At 33.9% G+C, this 22,876-nt stretch overlaps 3 protein-coding genes across 3 annotated transcripts in view; 2 read left to right on the forward strand and 1 right to left on the reverse strand.

The window, feature by feature from the left end:
- LOC118269799 (neuropeptide SIFamide receptor) overlaps positions 1-22,876 on the reverse strand; it is a 138,789-nt gene that overhangs the window by 13,347 nt on the left and 102,566 nt on the right. The window lies entirely within an intron of this gene.
- LOC126912824 (uncharacterized) lies at positions 4,552-5,407 on the forward strand. The gene is made up of 2 exons (XM_050706968.1): positions 4,552-4,643; positions 4,825-5,407. The coding sequence occupies exons 1-2, from the start codon at positions 4,632-4,634 to the stop codon at positions 5,350-5,352; spliced, it is 540 nt and encodes a 179-aa protein (XP_050562925.1). The 5' UTR covers positions 4,552-4,631; the 3' UTR covers positions 5,353-5,407.
- LOC118269800 (pupal cuticle protein C1B-like) lies at positions 14,367-15,123 on the forward strand. The gene is made up of 2 exons (XM_035585115.2): positions 14,367-14,522; positions 14,604-15,123. The coding sequence occupies exons 1-2, from the start codon at positions 14,511-14,513 to the stop codon at positions 15,054-15,056; spliced, it is 465 nt and encodes a 154-aa protein (XP_035441008.2). The 5' UTR covers positions 14,367-14,510; the 3' UTR covers positions 15,057-15,123.

Consider the following 22,876-nt stretch of genomic DNA (forward strand, 5'->3'; position numbering starts at 1 on the left):
CAGTCCATCAGTTGGTGCGACACCAGCACTTAAAGCTCACCCAAATTGTTAAATATGTTTAATAGAAATTCAACTTTAAATGTTTGAAATAGAGTCGAAAATCCATTAATAAGCTTTGTCATATGGTACAATTGGTACCTTTGCAGACGAGAAGCGCCATGGTAAATTATTTTTAAATTTCTCATTACTTCATACAGGTACTATCTTTAATCTTAAAAAATATTTTAATGTTATCAGACAAGTGGGTGTCGAATTGATTATACGGTTTTAATGTCTCATAATTATTATGAATGGGCTGTGAATATGCCACTTTATCTTGTTATAAAGTTTATCGAATTTAGATCTTGTTGCCTTGGAAATAAGGCACAGCTGATAGTATTATTATTAATTGATAGATTTTAATGTCATATATCGGTAATATACAATACCATAGTAAGCAGGTGAACAGAAAGAAGTAAAGGAGTTATGAGGTAATTTTGTAGAAGTATTTATGGAATTATTCAGTATCAGTGCTAAATAAAATAGCTTCATTTCATTATTTGTAGTCTAAACATAACTAAAATGAGAAGAAATCAAAATGAGAAGTAGTCTATTTGCGAGTCGGTTGTCATAATACCCCCAAAACTCCAAAAATATTGGTTGAGTAAAGAGCTCATTCATAAACAAACTTACGCATAATATTCTGTGGCATTGTAATCCTGCCAATATAAGAGCAATGGACCCACATTGATAGCTTTAATCAACTATCTATCAACTACAAGATACCGCCGCTATCTCCCGAAGAGTTGATTGCAGCGCTCTATGCGGGAGGTCTATCTCCTCAGATAACATCGCCCTCCGAACACTCCGCCATTATGCAAGCCCAATCAATACTTTATTTAACCATTAAATCATTTTGTAGACCTTTACTCTCAATATGCTTTTAATTAAACAACAAAACCCAATTTATGAGTATTAAAATTCTTATTGCCACCATAAAGCCAAAGTTCAGAATGCAGTTTTAAGAAAAAGTAATGATTTATGTGCTTATAAATAAAGTAGGCTTTGAATTAAGAAATACATATTATTATTTCGATCATTTCTTCAGATAGGTATTGTAAATTACTCAACAAAATTACTCATAAGTATCTCTCGTCTTCCAATGGAAATTAAATCTTCTGTTTATAGAGTAAAGTACAATTTCCTGTATAATCTACGTGCTTATAGGACCTTATGATTCTACAATGTGATAGGCTTGGGACTTCTAACCCGTTAAGGCTGAGTACTACATCTAATTTTATCTACAAAAAAAATAATATGAGGTGTTGAAACCCTAATTGAAAATATTGAAAAATAGTGATTTTTTCGGTAAAAATAATTCACAAATAATTTTTTTTCTCATCAAAACATTATCAAACATATGAAAAAAGTAATGAATTAGTTAGCCAAGGTTATTAGCTACCGTTTGTCGTTTTTTTTTTGTTTCTACGACGCATACAACCTTTGATATCAAAAAAAGTAAAGAAAATATTAAAATAGCCATAACTTTTAGGGGGAGGGGATTCGACCCCTTCGACCCGGGGACTTTTGTCCATAAAATTAGATGTAGAACTCAGCCTTAACGGGTTAGAAGTCTCAACCCTATCACATTGTATAATCATTCACGAAGGTGCACTTAATTTCGTAGATCCGTCGTTACGTGTATTCGCAGTTCATTGGACAAATAGGCAAATGGTTATTGACAATGGCTTGATCGCTTATTTTTTTAACTATTGATTTGAGTAATCGCCAATTATGTAGTTATTGACAGCAGGTATCATATTGGTTAACCAATACATATAATAAAAGGTGGGAATACCAATTACCTAATTCCTGAGGTGACGACAGGTATAAGCCGGCAAGCGATCAGCCGGATCACCTGATGGTAAGCAATAGCCGCCGCAAATGGACACCCGAAACACCAGAGACGTTACAGGTGCATTGCCGGCTTTTTGAGGAATTAGGAATTAGGAGGAATTTAAGGGTTGTTAATTTTCAATAGTGCGATGAACCTATTGATGGTATAAGTTCTACAATTTTTATACCTAATGATAAATGATAAATGATATTTATTTCTGTAAATACTTTATAAAATAACACTTTTACACGTCAATATTTCAAATAGCTAGATGAGGCCGGCATTTCCTATCCGACTACTCTGAGAAGAAATGCCGAAACAAACTCAGAGGTCATAGTCTCTTTTAAAGTCCAGACAATGAAATATAGGATAATGTGAGAGAACCGTGCAAGTTGATTCTGTAGTGGTCTTTAGAGGAAAGAACCACAACAGTATGAGCGGACCTGTTCAGATTGACCTAACGATATATTTCAATAAAATGACCCCCAAGCCCTACAAAATATTGCATAAACAACAAACCATTTGACTATGAACATTGTATCGTATCTTTATACTTGAATAGTGCAATCAGGCGAAGGTCAGCGACCTACGGAGCCATTGTTGTAACGGTTTCCTTATAAAGGTCTACACTTATCAGTAGCATCTGACTTTGTATTGCAAACTATGACTTTACAAATATAGTAAGCAAGAGTTGTGCACGAAACATTGTCCACGTTGGGTAAAAAGTGATTACAAAATATGCTGTGATGGAGTTTATAGATATTTTTAGTACTTAGTATCTGTAATAGGATATAATGACTACATGTGTTATATTATTTTCTTAATCTAAGTTTTATGAAATAACACACATACGTAATTTCACGCCTGACTCCCATGGCGGTAGGCAGAAACAATGGAACGCTAATTACTACGAATCTTACAGACCTTCTTCGCTTCAACAACAGTTATTAGCCTTTTCATGCATGTTCGTCGGTTAAGATTACTTTCAATTTTGTTAATTTTTAATGCATAGCTAATCTGGTCTCTATATGTCCTTCTAGAGCGCCTCCTATCGACAGTCCCATTCATAATATATTAATATATATATTATACTTCTTTCGTAAATCTGCTTTCATCAATCCTTTCTAAATGTCCACATCACCTTTCAAGCCATACGTTTCTCTATTAATACTATTTTTCACTCATACATCTTACACTCGATCACTCAATTTTACTCCACACTTAATTCTCAGGGCTCTCAGTCCCACCGCATTTCATGAAACAACTTATAATAAAAATGAAAGATGATTTGACAAATATCACGATGTGAGTTGTACTACCAAAATAAAAGAAATACCTATTTAACTAACATATTACTTACAATAAGTACTTATAAATGCCACAACACAAGAAAACAAATAGTACCGTACATAAATTATTGCCTAGGACTATAGTAAAGTCTGTCTAGAAAGTTCCATCTCTCCGAGTCGGAAATGGGTCCGTATTGGCTTATTTCCTTAGTCGGCTCTAGTTAAACGATGAAAATGGACATACCTATGGAAATATAGCCCTTGTATACACATCAAGCTACGATAAACCAGTATAAATTGACCCTTGAATGCGAGGAAAGATCATACAAAGTGAGACCATGATAAACTGGTTTGTATAGATCGATGTGGATGTATTACCCATGTGTAACAGTACATTATCCTACATTCTTTGTTTACAGAACAATTAATTACTAGCGACCTATGATTTCCTGGTGTTTCTATGTCTACAGGGAACCACTTAGTGACGTCACGCAGAGTACTAAAATATGACTTTGTTTTTCTTTCATTAATTCTTTCTACATTTGGTAAAGACTATTTTATGGAAAACAAATGGATTTAATTACTCGTGAAAGAAAATATGGGTTAAGTTCAATGACCTGTCCAGGTATTAGAGCAAAAGGCATTCATTCAAAGAATGTCGATATCAAAAACTTTTGTCTGGGAATTTGAAATCAGACAGGAATTTATATTTAAACTATGACCATAATATTTAATTTTGACAAAAAATAAAATAGCGAAAACTTAATATCGATTAGCGCATAATTGACAAAGTATAATCTTCATACAATCTCGATTAGCAAATCGATTTTAATAACCACTGATATTCAGTAGCCGAACACTTCAAAGGTTCTATGACGATATGTTGCTAATGCCCTCCGGACAGGTTTGACGAGGGTGCCTCTGTCACCTGGAGACGTTGATGATGATCATTTGTATCCAAACCTCATAATATACCACTAAAAGGGGTAGAGTGAAGTTTGTAGAAAGACGCCGAGCTCACAGATATTTTTTATCATCGAACTTGAATTATTACCAAGGTGTGAATTAACAAAAAAAGCAATAAAACAGATTTATTAGCGCAAGTAATTAATCAATTACTAAGTGTACACATTTCTTGTTTCGGCGACATCAATGAGCTCTGTACATGACACCGTGCCCCAAGTCACCATACAAGCTTATCTCACTAGTATCTACTACTTAATGGACCGACAACTCTTCAAATAACAACTACACTAATTAATTTGCTAATCACAAACTGACAGATCTGAACACGAACCGACTCTTTCGCAACATCCCTCCTTTTTATTCGCGAAATAAGACCAAAAATTCAAGTACGAGTACATGAATAATTGTCGCAATCTGGGCCAATCAATAATTATATTCGGTTCGGTATAAAAGGGTGGTTCTTTAGAGGACTACCATCAGTTGCACCTGAGACTTCGACAATGCACACTATTGTAAGTGTCGAGAGAAAGTGTTTGGGAGTGATTAATTGTGTTGAGTGCAATGAGGACGATGTGAATAATGCGTTTGTGATTTAAATAAAAAATACGATGGATATTGCTGGAGTACAAAAATGAAGATCGTGATTACAACATTTTCGTTGCATTAACCCATAAACTTTTATCATTTCCACAGATCATCATCAGCGCTATCCTGGCCTGCGGAGCCGCCGCTCCAGCCTACCTCTTAGCTGAGGAAGCCCACGTCGTCCACACCATACCGAGCAAGTCCACCTTCACGCAGAGCAGCCAAGTCGTCAACCATGGAAGCACCCACGTCCTGCACCCAATTGAGACCATCCACACCATCCCCGTCGTTCACGCCAAGACTACCATCACCAAGTCCAACCAGGTGGTCAGTCACGGTGGAACTTACGTCCATCCAGTGCACTCCATCAGTGTGATGCCAGTCCATGAGGTCTACCATGTTCCGAAGACTACTGTCACTAAGAGCAACCAGGTTGTGAACCATGGTGGTACTGCTGTGGTCCACGCTCCTGTGGTCCATGCTCCCGTGGTCTCCGTGGCTCATCCCGTGGTCTACCACTCCTCACCCCTCGTGACCCTCAAGACTGGTGACTCCGCAGTGACTCACCACAGTTCCACTGTCCACGAAACTGTGCCAGTTGTGAAGTCCCTCCCTCTAGTCACTCTTCATCATTAATTTGTTAATTTTTTCCACTGTTTTGTTTTGAATAAAGTTTTGTTTTAATTCTGAACTAGCTGTGCCCGCGACTTCGTCCGCGTGGAGTAGTTGTTTTGGGCATAATATTTATTTTTGGAAACAACCTCCTCAGCTTTTTAAATTATAGTCATTTTATGTTATTATTTCAGACATTTAGTTTTTAGAGAATCAGGATATGACATTAGCATATAATGATGATATATACAATGATGGACTAATCTTAATTGAAGATAAAATTTATGAGATTTGCGATAAATCACTAACCGATTTTGGGCTTCCTGTATCGAAAAGGATTAATTCACTTAATCATCTGGATCCGTTAGAAATAGCGAACGTTCTATGATCGATTCATTAGCACGGTTTTGTTCACTGATTGCCCGTTGAGTAGCCAACCTAAGCATATTTTCGTCCTCTGTTTCATTGCTGCGCGAAACTCGCAGCCGCTTTGCATTAGCAGTCTGCCGAGAAAGCTGAGATCTTTTTCTAGGCATTATAGTGACGAAAAAAGAACGTAGGAATGAAAACTTAACCAAACCGTAACTCGTAATCAAGAAAAAAAAAACAAAAGTAAAGTAAATAATTACCCTAATTATTTTTACCTGTATTTTGTACTTATGAAAATCTAATAAAATATAATATGTCAAAAGAATAACCGTATAACTATAACTGTATGCTTAAACTAAAACCTATGTCAAAAGAATAACCGTACTTATAACTATAACTGTATGCTTAAACTAAAACCTTACCTAATAAGAATATTTATGTAGATAACACCAATTTACGGGTATTATATACAACAAAAAAAAATGTTAATTATTGCTAAATTATTAGAAACAAAATTCTATCATTAAAACAATCAATACTATAAAGAAAGCTATGACACCTACTTATAATTAATTATTATCTACATCAAAACTAAAAAAAGTGTTAATAATTGTGAAATTATTAGAACCAATTGCAAAATTATTAGAAACAAAATACTATCCTTAAAACAAACAATACTATAAAGAAAGCTATGACACCTACTTATAATTAATTATTATCTACATTAAAACTAAAAAAGTGTTAATAATTGTGAAATTATTAGAACCAAAATATTATCTTTAAAACAAAATGAAATAGTATTTAAAAAGTATCAATACACGACGATATTATATCGCAGAAACAAATAACGCTGCATACAACTGTTCAGAAGGGAGCCGACCGCGCGTATGAGCGGCGCGGCATGGTACCTCGCTGAGCTACACCCCCCTCTCCGCGTCGCTCGCACGCCACGCCTCTGCTCCTTGCAGCGACATGTTTTGAACATCGTGCGGCGCGGGTGATTTTATGTCGGTGTTATTTTAAAATTGTAATATCTTTTAAGGTGTTCATTGAAATTAAATGACGTCAAAGACAATATTGTTCACAATTAAATACTCTTAATCAATAACATATTTATTTGGATAAAGATTAATATTATTACGTTGTTACAACTCTTACAAATAATGCATTAAATTCGACCATATTTGATTACCATAAAAACGGTTCTAATAAGGTAACCTTAAAAGATAGACATATACTGTCGCGGACTTTTTTTTAGATCATTTTAAGAGGAATAATTCTTTCATACATATATTTTTCGTATCTTGAACCGTTTTCGCAGCGCACGCAATAGAAGCCCTGAAGAATGAATAATTTTCCCCGTTTTGTCCACATTTTTCGTTATTAATTCGCCCCTTATAGTTGCAGCGTGATGTTATATAGCCTATAGCCTTCCTCGATAAACGCACTATTCAACACAAAAAGAATTATTCAAATCGGACCAGTAGTTCCGGAGATTAGCGCGTTCAAACAAACAAACAAACAATCAAACAATCAAACAAACTCTTCAGCTTTATAATATTAGTATAGATTTTGTTTTTTACTTACGAAACAAATAATAATAGGTAATTGTTTTACCCATAATTATATGTTACTAGCTAATCCTGCTCGGTTTCTATTGGTCGTAGCGTTATGTTTTATAGTCTATATAGGCTTCCTGGATGAATGTTTTATCTAACACAAAAATACTTTTTCAAATCAAACCAGTAATTCCAATTGATTAGTGCGTTCAAACAAACAAAGTAATGAATACTTGATTGCTATATAAAAAAATAGTTTAGAATGAAAAGTTCAGAAAACTCTGAGAAAGCTTGCCAAGTTAGAAACTAGTTACAAAACTAATAACAAAGTAAGTTTTTGAATATTAAACATTGCAAGGGTATATTATTATGGAACCAGTGTCTGACCCGGGTATCGAACCAAAGACGTTATGCATAACTGTTATATAAATTTAAAATGTATAGTAGAGTCAAATATAATGTTTACGATGACTGAAGTAATAGACCTAATTATTATAACAGTATATACTTTTTCAATAGATAAAAACTACCCAGTGTTGTGTCCTTGGTATTCAAGTATAATTATACCACGTTTTATCGTAATCGGACTGGTAGACAAATAGAAAAAAAAAATGTTTTTTTAATTACATTTTTGGCTTTAGCGTGAAAGACACTGACTAAACACGAACCTTTAGTAACACAAACTTCATTCTTTTTTATTTAAGACTTCTACAGTTTTATTATGTGTATAGATATAGATTAATCAGACCTAGAATTACCTCAATAAACAATGAAACACAAAAAAACCAATTAAATTACCAACAGAATAATATAAAAGTCGTTAACCATCGTAATTTATACGTCTTCTACAAACTACTAACAAATCAGATGGCATCTACGGAAAACATGTAATACTACCGACTCCGCTCCATTTCCTAAGCAAATAAATCATGATAAACAAACAAAAGCCATGATATGAGACTGTAAGTGATTAAAACGAATTACCATCTACTAATAAAGAGAATACATTAGTGCGTTGAACTCAAGCAATCAGAGTGAAAGGTTGAACCCACCAAGTTAAAAGTTGATGAATCATTCTTTGTCTCAAGTCTTAGGTGTTAATAGGGAATTACTATGCTTTGTGAACTCGATGAATTTCTCAGGCCTTTAAGATTATATATTAACTAGCTTTTTCCCGAGGCTTTGTTCGCGTTAAGAAGTATTATTATTAATGGAATTTATCAAAATCCTTTCTTAGGGGATGCCCAATTCATAGTATCTAAGTCATAATAGTCCCGATCGATTTAAAATTGACAAAGTTTCATCCCCTATTTTATGCCCTTGAAGGTAATCAAAATCCTTTCTTAGTGGATGTCTCGTTCTAACATCTAGTTGCATGCCAAATTTCAGCCTGATCCGTCTAGTGGTTTGGGTAGTGCGTTGATAGATCACTATGTCAGTCAGTCAGTCACCTTCAAATTATACATTTAGATAATTAAATTGACTATAGGACTCAATCATGGAACCGTAGCTACTGTTTCAATAATTACTTTGAAGTTTCAATCAATCATCCTAGTTATGTTATCTCGATCTTATAGACCTAATAAATACATTAGGCGTTGCTTATCAAGTCGCCATCATCTATCCAAATCTAATGGTTGGCTTCCTTTCATTAATCATTTTGAACAACACATTGCAATTTTTATGCAATATAACGCTGATTAGATTACTTAACCAAGTCCTTGGTACATTAAACTAAACTAATTGTCCATTCGCATGTCGCATTATTAGCAAATACTATCAAATTATTGTCTGATCTCTTCAAGGTTGAGTTGCAAAGCTCTATAAGAAACTGTTGGAAATGTGGATCAGATAACAACTGAACTGTTGTTGACTAGCTGAAGTAACAGTGAAAGATGTAATTAGTATCTACACAATTGCCAATACCTCGTGTTCGATAGTCGATGTGAGTAATTAAATATTTAATAACAAAATAAAAGGAAGCAATCATGTTACATTCTTTATTAAGTATGACGTGACGACAGTTCGCGGTTGAATTACTTAATTCTCTTAATACAATACTTAATACCAAGTTAGTTTCATACAACATACGCAATATTTGAAATGAATGAATACAACGAAGAATAAATAGTAGCAGTATTAAATAAAGTAATTTAAAAAAATCGTAACTAACAAAACCTTTGATCCTATCGCAAAATAAAGATATATGAAAATCATCCTTGAATATATAACAATAATACATCAAAAGGTTGTAAAATATATTATAATATTATACCCAGCGTGCATGAACTTGACATTCAAAGATGGTGTTACGAAATGGCGCGAGCGCACGCTGCCTTATTACAAAGTAAAAGCGTGCTCAGAAGGCCCACTTATGTTACTTATCTAGTAAAGAATTTTGAAACATTACATTACATTATAGGTTTATTTAGTGTTTAAATTTTATTTTTGTCAAAAAGAGAGAGAGAGAGATAGATAGAGAGAGCGAGAGAGATAGCTGAATTAAGTTCTATCTAAATCCATTTTATTTATTTTATAATTACTTACATTATCAAAGGTCATAGTGCCTATTTTTTATTAATTTAAAATTAAAATCAAATTATTACTGAACCCTTATCATCATGTCAGTAGATTTTCATTCTCAAACGAGTTTAAAACATGAGTGGAACTTCTGTCCATACTTGTATCGCGAGTATCATCAACATCATATTAATTACACGGTGATTAATGTAGTGTAGTTAATCTCGGGACGTGATGAATCGCGACACACTTACAGTTTTCGAAACAATAACGTTGTAGGCTTTACGTACATTTATAGTTTATTGGATACATAGTATTTATAGTAGGTACAGCTTGGTCAGTACATTGGTGACTTCTGATTATTGAGGCAATCCATTAGATAGGTAGTCAAGTAAGAAAACTGAAAAGAATTAGGTCATATATTCAAACTTGCATTTTGTATATTTTTAATTTTATTCATAAAGAGGTTATTTTGCAGAATGCTGCTCATGAATATGAGTGTCTAACTTAAATACTACTTAAATTGGTGTGAAGCGAGATGGAAAGGTTTCAGAGAATCTAACTGACTAAAAACCACACAGTTCCTATTCCTGCTTTTCGAGCCGTAGCTCCGTTAAGTTATGATCATAAAAAGATTTATAATTGTAAGCATATCGATACCAACTGCTGTATCTCGAAGTAGGTACCTTTCAAATGATTTCCTCTCTGAAGATTAAAAAACATAACATTTATTTTATACCATGTAATTTTATGCATTAAATAACAAACAAGCAATTAAGTCAGTTGCTCAGATCGTAATCAATCATGTTTAGTCAAATAACGATTTAAATATCCACCCACGACATAATACACTAGTTACAGTTACATAATGCCAGGGTATCAACCATTTATTATGTTTAAGATGATATCAGAACTTAGCTTTTAAGGTTATATGCGGTTCTAAAGTCACGTGCGATGGGAGATCGTCAGGTCAAAACAATGGTTCAGAGTTTTTGAATGTTTCTTAAATTGTTTTATTATATTTACTACAAAAAATCACGGTTTACTCATGAACATTAATGGAGAAAAGCTCTAGTAGTTTCGGATCAGAAGGTTGCGCGACATCGCTCATAATAAAGAGTCTCTCTATGACTCGACACTAGTTATTATAAAAATATGTTTTGTAGCATTACCTACATACATACATCTCCGGTGAAAAAACACCCTGATTATGCTCTTCTTGCCTACTTTTAATAAGTGGGCGTGGTGTTTTGTTAAAGACAAAGATGCTGTCAAACCCACCTCTAGCTGTAAAACAACTACGTTGCAGTAATTAATTTCGCACACAATCAGTGTTAAAACAAAATTGCTATTTCGACCTCAAGTTATTTAAAACATAAGGTGGCCTTGGTTTTACTCCCTTGAAACTTACAAGCAGACAAAAAAAACTACTCGTATACAAACTTCTTAATATTCATAGTTTGCTGTCAGTAAAAGTTATTATTGAATTTGAAATTGACGTTTGATTGGCCTTGGATAGGCCATAAAAGATAGTGGAACCGAGACGCAAGTATATGTGATACTCAATACTTTAATGATTTATAGTTCCTTTTTTATGGCTTAAACGGTAACCGAGCAAACGGATCACCTGATGGTAAGCAATCGCCGCCGCCCATGAACACCCAAAACACTAGAGGCGTTACAAGTGCATTGCCGGCCTTTTGGGGGTTAAGATATAAGGGTTGTTGGGGAATCGGGAATTGAGAAGAATAGGAAAGGGGCAATTGAGCCTCCAGTAACCTCATTCACACAAGGCAAGCGTTGTTACACGCCAGTTTTCCGTGAGGCCATGGTATCACTCCGGTAAGAAGCTTGGCTATTTCACACTTTTTCCCACAGATGACGGACAGCAGAATTTACTACCAACTTATCAATCAGATTCGATTTCCTGTAAATCAAGATTGGTTATATGGGACAAAGTACCTAAATGATGTAACAACATCCTCAAGTTTCACAAATCTGTCAAAGACGTAGTAAATTAGTAGATTTTGAACATTATCATAGACCAAGACGATGAACAACGCAATACCTCGTAATGCGTTGCACCTTAATGGCTTTCCCATGTAACTACAGAACAGTCCACTCCTTCAAGAAGCATCAAACGTAACATTACTTTACAATGTAACACCAAATAAGTCCATTACTTTAAATGTCCCAAAATTTCCCCTCGACCTGACTCGTGCAACGTTACAACACAGCATGGCCGCATCAGATACACGCATACTATTACATGAGACAGAAATAGCGCTGTCTGTCTGTCTGATAGTCATCGTACACATTACTGCAGTTACGGTTGATATCAATCACGTTGTGCAAAAATCGCTCTTAATTTTCAAAAATTTTTGTCGTAATGGTTAACCAATGAGATACAAATCAATAATATTGGTCAAAAGCACGCTAATTGTCACAGAAAGACAATCATAATTTCATACTAAGTAATAATCGATTACGCCATAGGTTTCTGCAAATTAAACAGTTTATAAAAGAAACAACACTAATAAGATAAATCACAACAAACTTCTTTCCATCTCCGTACACTCAAAAATAAAAACAAACAACTTCAAGTAAAGACAAGATAAAACTAATACAGCTTAAACTAGCAACAACTACTTACAAGACGAAACAAATTCATTAAAGTGAATGGCAATAAATACTGCCAATCTGAACAGAGAACCAAAAATTAGACGCGCCATTAATTTTACAGGATCTAACAACATTGCTCCAGAGTCTAGACTAGACGAACTCAACTGATTTACTGCTCATATCTAAACATCTCAGACTAGTGTTTAATCCAGACAAAACAAAAGTTTTCGAATGTATCACTCGAAGACATGGGTACTAGGAACTACTGGGAACTACAGATCCAGAGGAGTTTAAGCTTTGGAATGAATTTTGTTTCACGCATTGAGTAAAAATTTGAAATTTAGTTTTAATACACAATTAATGGCAAATCATCATCATATCAGTCACAAGACGTCCACTGCTGAACATAGGCCTCCTCCAATGACTTCCAGATAGGCCGGTTAATGGCAAATACCTCACGATAAACTACTAACCTTAATTCCCAATTTAAGATCATCACAGTAATGGGCGATGGTCACTCGATGGTCCCATTCCATATATTTAAAGCCCTTTCATTTAATTCCAGTTGGAAGTAAATCCACTAGCATTTTGTAAGCAATTAAATTACCTTAAATTTTAACACCTTTAAAACGTTATTAATTGGCATTGTATAATTTTGGGAACACCTCCCATGACATTGAGCAAATTAATCACATAACTTCACGTACCTACTTCATTAATGGTTAATTTTATTTACGCATTTTAAAACTCCTTTAATTAAGAGAGTGGATTAATAAAAATAATGATTCCAGCTACATCTGTTGTGACTTTATTGCTGACCTCAACACAGTTGTGAAGTTTTAAGAGGTCTCATCAACCGAAAATGGGACACCAAATTTCTTTCATTTCAAAACAAACATTAATCTGTTTTTTAATAATAATTCCACTTTTATTTATCTGGACAACTCGCAGATGGCCTTTTTAATGCTCCCTCTGATTGGTTGCTTGAAGAAACGGTTTATGATAATCTACTTCTGGACCTTATACATCATGTATAAATGTTCCCATACGACCAAAACCGTCGTCGGTGCACTTTATTTCAATAAAAATAAATTCAGATTAAACCATCACAGGTGACAGTTTAAGTGGATACAATTAGCGAAATAGTCCCCGTTTTTGGTATAAGAAAGGCAATAATAAAGTTACCAAAAAGTTTAACTAAATGATAAAAAACTGAATGGTGTTGATGACAAAACCTTGCTTTTGGAATCTGTAAGCCTTAGCCAAAAAACTTGAGAAGAAATACACGATCAAAAAGTTAACGCAAGTATGTCATCCTAGTCCCAATGCTCCATAAGTCACCGACATTGCATCACGTAAAAATGTAAGAGCTACATGCGACACCCAACCATATGAAGTCCATAAGTAGTCCGACATTACATAAGTCCTTCGAGAACGAATGAACTTGGCATCAATCTAAATACAGTGTCAATGTTTGTGTTTATGCATTCATTAATCTCGACAAGTTCGATGGGGGCCAGATGTAGTCAGTGAAAGTGGATACGGCATGTACTTGTACAGTAGTCTCATTGAAATTTGCATTCTTGAAATCATTCAATTAGGATCTCATTTGCTATTGACATAAGGTGTAATATTGAAATGATAAAATAATATGCGATTAGATTAAGACTGGACGATTAGACAGAACAAAATAGTTAAATGATGGTACACCCAATTTTAATTGGCCCTTCAAATACTGATTTGCTTTTAGGAGTTAAACATGTATTCTAACAGAAATATTCATCGCTATTGCAAACGAAAGCTTTACTAAATTCTGTATATACGTACGCGGAATTTGTAGCAGTAAAGTCTTTATTGACCATTAAATATTTCCTGCAACATGTTTTTTTTGCTACGTTACAATTTCATTCACAAAACAAACAGGCATAGTACGTAAGCGCCTACTACGTCTCTCAACTTTGCCTCCTCCACAAAGCTCTATAATTTATACAGCCTCAAGTTCATTGCGCACTCATTGTCGATATTTGGCTGCGTGGTATATAAGCGCCAGTGGGCCAGCAGTTCGTTAGATTATTCGGCAGTCCAGTCGCATAAACAACTACCTCTTTAACCATGAAATCCTTTGTAAGTGTTAAAGATTATCTTGAGAAAATTTGAAATTATTTCTTCTAGTATTAGTTTATTAATTTTGCATTTTCTTCTCAGGTTGCTTTCGCCGCCATCTTGGCTTGCGCCGCCGCTGCCCCAGGAGTCCTGGTGGCTCACGAGCCCGTGGTTGCTGTCGCCCCAGTGGTCCACTCTGTGCCCGTAGTCGGCTCCAAGACCACCATCACCAAGTCCAGCCAGGTGGTGAACCATGGTTCTCCCGTCGTGCACGCTGTCCACGCTGTGCACACCCCAGTGATCGCTTCATCCCCTGTGGTGCTTAAGACCGTGCACGCCGCCCCCGTGGTGCACGCCGCTCCCGTGGTTCACGCCGCCCCCGTGGTGCACACTGTCCACGCTGCCCCCGTTGTCCACGCTGTCCACGCTGCCCCCGTCGTCCACACCGCCCCCGTGATCGTGAAGACCGCTCCCTCCGCCGTGGCTCACTCCAGCTCCGTCGTCCATCACGGTCATGTCGTCAAGACTGTCCCCCTCATCGCTGTCCACCATTGATTTGATTTCCTTCAGTGAAGGATTAGAGTTTATTTAAAAATATATTAAACATATTTTTTATAGTTTATCTTTTTCGTTTTATTATGATAAGTTGTATGTTCTATATCCTATATTGATATTTTGGAAAAAAATAATTTAATTGTTTAGTTGATGAATTGACACTGTTATAAATCGGGAATTCATAGTCATTAAAAGTCTAAATATATTTTTACTTATACACCACTACAATCATTCACACCTTTTTAACTGCAAGTATTGCACTTCATAGCAGTTATTAATGACACCAATTGCAATAAATTGCCAACCATGAAAATATTAACGCCTCATTAATATCAAAATGTAAAATTACGATACCTCTTGCATTTTTGCACAACACAAGGAAAAAAATACTCGTAAATACATATAAGTATCGCGACGGGCATACATCAAGTACTACGTATCAAACTATGCATAACTATTATAAGCTGACCTGTGGATGTGGAGAAAGATCATATAAAGTGGGACCATGATAAACTGGTTTTGTATAGCTTGCTGAGCAGCCCTGCGTACAAACGAGAGTGAATTATAGTAATTCGTAGTAAACCAGTTCTCTCCATATTTGAACGGTTTCTTGGCGCGTGCTAATGTTCGGGATGTTACTCGGAATTATTTATATAGTTTTAATTGCCATAGAGTAATAAAATTACTTAGAGGTCGTTTATTTTTAGCACTTTATGTTTATTTGGTTTTATTGGTATTTATTTTTTAGTAGACTGCCTCGTTGGTCGAGTGGTCGCGGGTGCAGCTGTGGACTGGACCACAGGTCGTGAGTTCGATTCCCGGGTAGGGTAAAGTGTTACTGGGCTTTTTTCGGTTTTTTGAAAATTTCTCAGTAGTAGCACGGAATCTGAAATTGTTGACGGAATGGCAAACAGGCTCACTAATAGGGACTTATAACACAAATGGTGTAAAGTGGGTGTTCATTGTATAGCGGCATTACGTCCCGTAATGTGCACCTCTGCCTACTCCTTTTGGGAGTAGGCGCAAGGCGTGACTTTTGTATTTTTTAAATTGTAGTTAATTGCAGATTCGTTTCTATAATAATGCACTGAAAGAAAATTTATAATAACAGAAAACTGTCATTCTTCATGTATAGTGTCAGTAAATCTTAAAGTTTAATGACACTAAGAAGTTGACAAACGATATTTTTATAAAGACTACATTAAACTGAAATCAAATAATGACATGCATGAGAAAATTCACAATTTGAATACATTTTTCAATGTCAACGGTAACGGTACTTGCACTCAAATAATATCAAAATAATAAACCGAATAAAAAAAGTAAGAGAGAAAATGCATTATCAAAATACTGAAATAATCTTAAATTAGTTTTTTTCTTACTTAGGATCAGTCGTGTACTAATAAATTTCAAGAAAACTTTCATATGCACGTTTTCATTACTTTATATTTTATTTTGCAGCTTTATTTTTTTAATTGTTATTATATTCTATTTCTTGATACCTCTGTTTATTCCTACTCTGTGTTAGATAGCTATGCGAGTTACGCAGCGGGATGCCCGCGGTTACTGATTCGAACAACTATCCGATGGACGATAGCCGATTACAATGTAGAATGTAAAGCATTTATAGTGTCTAAGTACAGACGTTTCATAAGTATTCATGATACTTTAGGTAGATAGATACTAAAGCAAATTCGAATGTTTCTATTAGAAAACTATAATAAATACTAAGTAGGTATTTAGCAATCGTGTTATTATTAATACTAAACTGATAGGTATAATACCAATGAAATGTTTTTTTGAAATATTGGAAACTCACAAAACCTAATAAACATGGTAAATATCCCGTTTCAAGTTCTAATGATATTGTATTCTATTCCTTGTATGTATTGTATTCTATTCCTATGATATCTGTATATGTGCAGGTATATCATATAAATAGAAAACAAATCTCTCCACAAAAGTATCAAATTAAACTTCTCAGAAACATACCAACTACATACATCTTCAAGCACTATAAAAAAGTTGGTACGCACTGCAATACATTCTACAAGACTTAGACATATTAGGCACATTCACGACCAAATACAGATGAATAAAATTGGTTAAAAACAACTTGAACGTGTATAAATATAAGAGGATAGTGCGGATGTCGCAGTTGATAGTCGGAGTGACCGCAATCCGGATATTCAGAGGAAACAAAATGTATCGATTGGTAAGTGTTTTCAAATTGATATTGGATTTGAGGTCTTTGACCTTTGTATACAAGGGTCAAAATGGGATGACAGGTTAAAGTTTTAGGTCTAATTTGAGACTAGAATATTCCGTATGGTCGCAGGAAACTGAAGTGTAACCCAATTTAGTTTACTGGATTCAATTATGAAAGTATTAAATAGATTTTGTGGCTATCTAAACACATAAATCAAGTTGTAGTGTCTGTTTGTAATATTAAAATAACTGCTTTTTACTACATGCATATGATACATATCTATATCTATACATATAATAAAATCGTAGAAAAGTGCTGTCTGTACATTGAAAATAAAAAAAAAAATAGCAGGGGTTAATGTTATGTCGATGTCGAACCCAAAAATGTAATTAACTATTTTTTTGTCTGTTAGTCTGTTTGTCTGTTTGTCTGTTCGTCTGTGCGCGCTAATCTCAGAAACGGCTGATCCGAGTTGGATGCGGTTTTCACGAATATATTGTGGGATGCTTAAATTTACATTTAGTGTTTGTTTCATGTCAATCGGTTCATAAATAAAAAAGTTATGTCAAATTAAAGAATCACGTCGAACATTCTATGCTTATACCATTAATCTCCGCAACTATTTGACGGATTTGGTTGAAATTTGGTAGAGATATAGTTTAGAACCTTAGAAAGGACATAGATATATTTTTATTTCAAAAATCAAAAAATAAAAATAAGAAATAAATTATTTATAAATAATTCTATGTCGATCGTTACACGACTTCGGTTCATGTTATTGTTTTAATTTATCGAAAAAAGTAAATAAATAGTAAAAAGGTATGAAAAAAATAATATCAATATAATAAAACTTTAGTACAAAGAAAATGCTTTAACGGAGTATAGATAATTCTATGTGGATCGTTACACGACTTCGGTTCATGTTATTGTTTTAATTCATCGAAAAAAGTAAATAAATAGTAAAAAGGTATGAAAAAAATAATATCAACTGCTATGTAACGGGTAGCGGTGTCGATTTTAGCACTGCACAATTATTTGTGTAATTGACGATTAAATTGTATTCCTCGTCAAGTTACTAAAAAAGCATCCTTTATTGTTTCATTATTTTTCTCCTATATCTATACTTTTTACTTTCCAGATAACGATCCTGTGTCTGCTGGCAGCAGCGCAGTCAGCTCCAAGACCTATAGTGATCTACCCATCATTCGGCTATCCTCTACCGTCAGTGTATCACGCACCTATAGTGGCGCACGCGCCGCTGATCCACCACCGCGTCTCCTTTGCCCATACGCATCCTATATTACATGGTTTTCATTCTCCCGTTATATTTTAGATATTAAGAAGATTGTATTCTATGAAGAGATTTTAAACGTCCAATGATCTTTGTGCCTCGATACTTTTTAAGTAGCTTTTAAGTAAACTTATCTTAATATATTAAGTTGAATGTAAAAAAGTAATGCAATGTATATAAAAAAGTAAAAAAAAAACAACAATTACTTATACGTAATGTAATATACATAAGACAATTACATATATTTAAGACGATAAGTAAATGTTTTTAAGCGAGAATACGTGACGGACAAATAAATATGATTTATTTAATTACACAACATAATTCCTATTTTTATTCGGAAATGTTTATTATGTATTTTGAGTCCCAAAAATATACAATGTTGAACTTTATGCTAATAGCAATACCTTTGAAAACTCAAAACCTGAACTCCTAAAAACAACTATAATTTTAATGAGAGAAAAATAGTTGTTATCCATAAAAGTTTTCCAATATAAAGTAAGTGAAGTGTCAATTAAAAGTCCGTGGAACATTTTATTACTTTTCAGTAAAAGAGTTATTTTGTTGTTTTTTTTTACATTTATTCAGGCACTTATATTATGTAATTATAAACTCAGTGGCAGTCTATACTATTGGCAGTTTGTATATAGTGTTTATTGTATTACTATATAATTTCTTAGCCTTAAGTACAATGAAAAATAATAAATATATAAATGATTTATATTGCATAACTTTGCTGTTTACAGAAGGATTATTCATAGTGATTCTATTTGAACATAAAGAAATTATCATTTGCGCATGATACCTAGGTACTATATCAATTCAATTAAATTATAATACTAGACCCCGCTTTGCTCAGCTCCTATTAGCCATAGCGTGATGTTTAACATATGCCTATAACTATCCTCGATAAATGGACTATCCAATACAAAATATACACGTGCATAAAATCGGACTAGTAGGTCCGGAGATTAGCGCGTTCATACAAACAAATATCTAAACAAACTCTTCAGCTTTGTAAAATAGTATAGATTATATAAAACAAATATAACATTTTAGCCAAACCTCTAAACACCTCTAATTACAATTATTAATGGAAATTAATTCACACATGTAATAAAGCACTTAAGCATATAATTACATATTCGGTACACAAGAGATCTGTCACTCTATATCTGAGACCTCAGACCTATATTTAGATCTAGACTGGTCTAGATTAACGTATGTGTGACAATGAGCTGACAGACCTGACATAGTCCCTCATTCATCACGGTTAATCTCTCATTACAATCTTTATTGTTACTTACTATACAAAAGTATTGCAATTTGCATTATTATATCAATAAAGGATTGCAGTTATTAAAATCGTAACTTTTACTAGTGACTTTGCCCACGTGAATTCCTTTAACATATTGTCATTCTCTGTTCTCCTAACAATTTATTATACATTTTATTTAAAATTTCTAGAAGAAATGTATAGTAAATTAAACGTGATGAGGTAACAAACAAATTTATCTACCTATACTTTTTTTTTATTATATGTAATAGGATGATGGTAACATGATAGTAAGCGATCAGCGTTGCCCATGGACACCCGCAACACCAGAAGAGGTGTTGCGGGTGGTTAAGGTTTGGTTATAAAAAAGAAAGCCCTACATTGTATGGAAATTAAAAATATAAAGCCTATTTACCTAGATTTTTATGTGTTTTTATCATCACGCTAATTTTATGTAGGTCAGACTCATTACCATCTTATTCTGTCAATGTAATTATCCAGATCGTTGGATACACTTCAAGAGATTTAACGCTAAACTTTTTTTCTTTGAAAATAAAGAATTTCATAATTACAAAGTTTAATTACTTTGCTAGTTATTACCTAGTTAAAGTTGAAGTATGTCAATGAGCAATGTAATTAGTTCTCGTTTAAAAAAGAATATCAAAAACTCACAAAGTTTATATTAAAAAATACAATAGCACTTTCGAAATAATTTTCTTTATACTTATCTCATCTTGATTTGAATGAAATGTTTCTATACTTTTCATTAAGAAAATCTGATTGAATTATCTTTTTCTTTTATAAAAAAAAAAAACTAAATGAGACTTTGATGACGATAAGGTATTAATAGTATCTAACATAAACCGTATTGGTATCTTTTTATAAAAGAAAAGAATTTCTCGTTAATTAGACTCGGCTCTATTGTATACATTCGTGTATTTTTTCTCGAAAGTAAAATCTTGAATTTCAAGCTTAAAATCAAAAAAGTCACATTGGTACTCGCCGTTGGTACATTTCGAACCCGCACTCTCATGCACAAGAAGCGGCCGTGTTAAATCACCAGGCCGCCACGGTATACAAGTAATATAAATATCTAATACTAATATAAAAATAACCGACATAGAGCTAGTTGTCGCCCAGTGTACCGTAAGTACGTACTAATAAATAATAGTTCAATGTTAAGTAAATCGATCGTGACCGCATTACTGCCGCTACCACCGCCTTATTAGACCGACATTGACTTTATGTAGCAGGACATACGCACAGGACGATTTATAAATATATGTAGTGCTCGTACACACTATTTTACCATAATTTTAATTAATTATTCAGTTTTATATTGATTAATAATGATTAAATTCGTCATGATTTTTTTTCCCACAGAAGGTACATTATGTATACTTTTTCCGGAAAATTAACAATTTTGTATAGTAACGGTATTAGAAAGAAAATAGAGCTATAGGTATCTAGTATAGGAGAGCCATAATTCGGCACGAATGGGCCGGCTCGACCGGAGTGATACCACGGCCTTATAGAAAACTGACATGAAACAACGCTTGCGTTGTGTTTTATCATGTGAGTGAGGTTACCGGAGGCCCAGACCCCCTTTTCAATCTCCCCATTCCCGATTCTTCAACAACCCTTAAATTAACCTAACCCCAAAAATACTGGCAACGCACTTGTAACACCTTTGATGTTTATAATGTCCATGGGCGGCAGTAATTGCTTACCATCAGGTGATTTGTCCCGATCGTTTACCGGCTTTTAGCATAAAAATATACCTAGATTAAATAATAAAAATACAGACAGTAAATGTGGTAGATAAATGTAAATACTAGCAACTACATCAATCTCCTGAACAATTTAGTAAAAATTGTGTGAAAGAAAAGCTTTATCAACTTAACATTAATTCACACGTAGTATGTTCGAAGCCTTAAGTAAATATATTTCCATATATCGGTGAGTATTTACAGCCTTGATCCAGAAACCGTGTGTCGTGTACAATCGAATCCCCATCGGTTACGTGCTCCATGACGGAGGCCTTCCACCATAGCCTTCGATGTATGCATGGAACATTACCTGTGTATTATGTGGATAACACAGTGGCATTCATAATTTTACTCATATTTTTTGTTTATATAAAAAAAGTTTTATGAAAGTTACGGATTATTTCCTGAGGGGAGAATGTTGTTCTTTTTTATAAATTATTAAAATTACAAATGTTAATTAGAGAATTAATTCATTTTCAAAACTTTACTAGCATTTTTAAAACATTTAACGTTTAACACTTGTAACAATATTATACACAGTTTTCAGTTCAATTTTCAGTCAAACAACTGAAAATTTACAATTAAAAAGTATAATTTTTTTCTCACGCAAAATAAACAGCAATACAACACACTGTTTACAAAGTAAATTAATAGCTGGATGAACATACGAAATCATTATTTTCTTTTATATCACTAAATTGACAGACGAAAATTGTTTTTCATCCAACACATTGCCTGCTTGCTGGGTGCTTTATCTTAACGATACAATAAATTGAAAAACAAAATTGTACCATACATTATTCTTTACCTATTTACATAGCACAGGTAGGTTAGTAATATAATGAAATCTAACAAGCTACTATATCAGGTCACTGAAATGAAAATATTCAACTTTGTACTAAAATTGCGTCCTGAAAACTTGAAACCATTATTCTTTATACTATTTATGGATTTCAGGGCAGACTAATGATGGATATCGGAATAATCTAGACAATTTGGGCCAGGTTAATTATCTCTGACATGAAAATTACAGATACAGTAATAAAATATCATTAGGCATAACCTTAATGATAGATTGTCATGTTGGTTTAGTGCTACAAAGTTGGACTTAAAAATATTCAGGTTTATTCTTGGATCGGGCAAAATTTTGGTTTAACTTTAAGAAATCGCTTGGGTATATAATATTATTTACTAGTTTCTGTCAGCGGCTTTGCACGTGGGATAAAAAGTATCCTATGTGTTAATCCAGACCATAATCTACCACTGTTGATATTT

The sequence above is a fragment of the Spodoptera frugiperda genome, chromosome 30 (assembly GCF_023101765.2).
Source record: "Spodoptera frugiperda isolate SF20-4 chromosome 30, AGI-APGP_CSIRO_Sfru_2.0, whole genome shotgun sequence".
NCBI lineage: Eukaryota > Metazoa > Arthropoda > Insecta > Lepidoptera > Noctuidae > Spodoptera > Spodoptera frugiperda.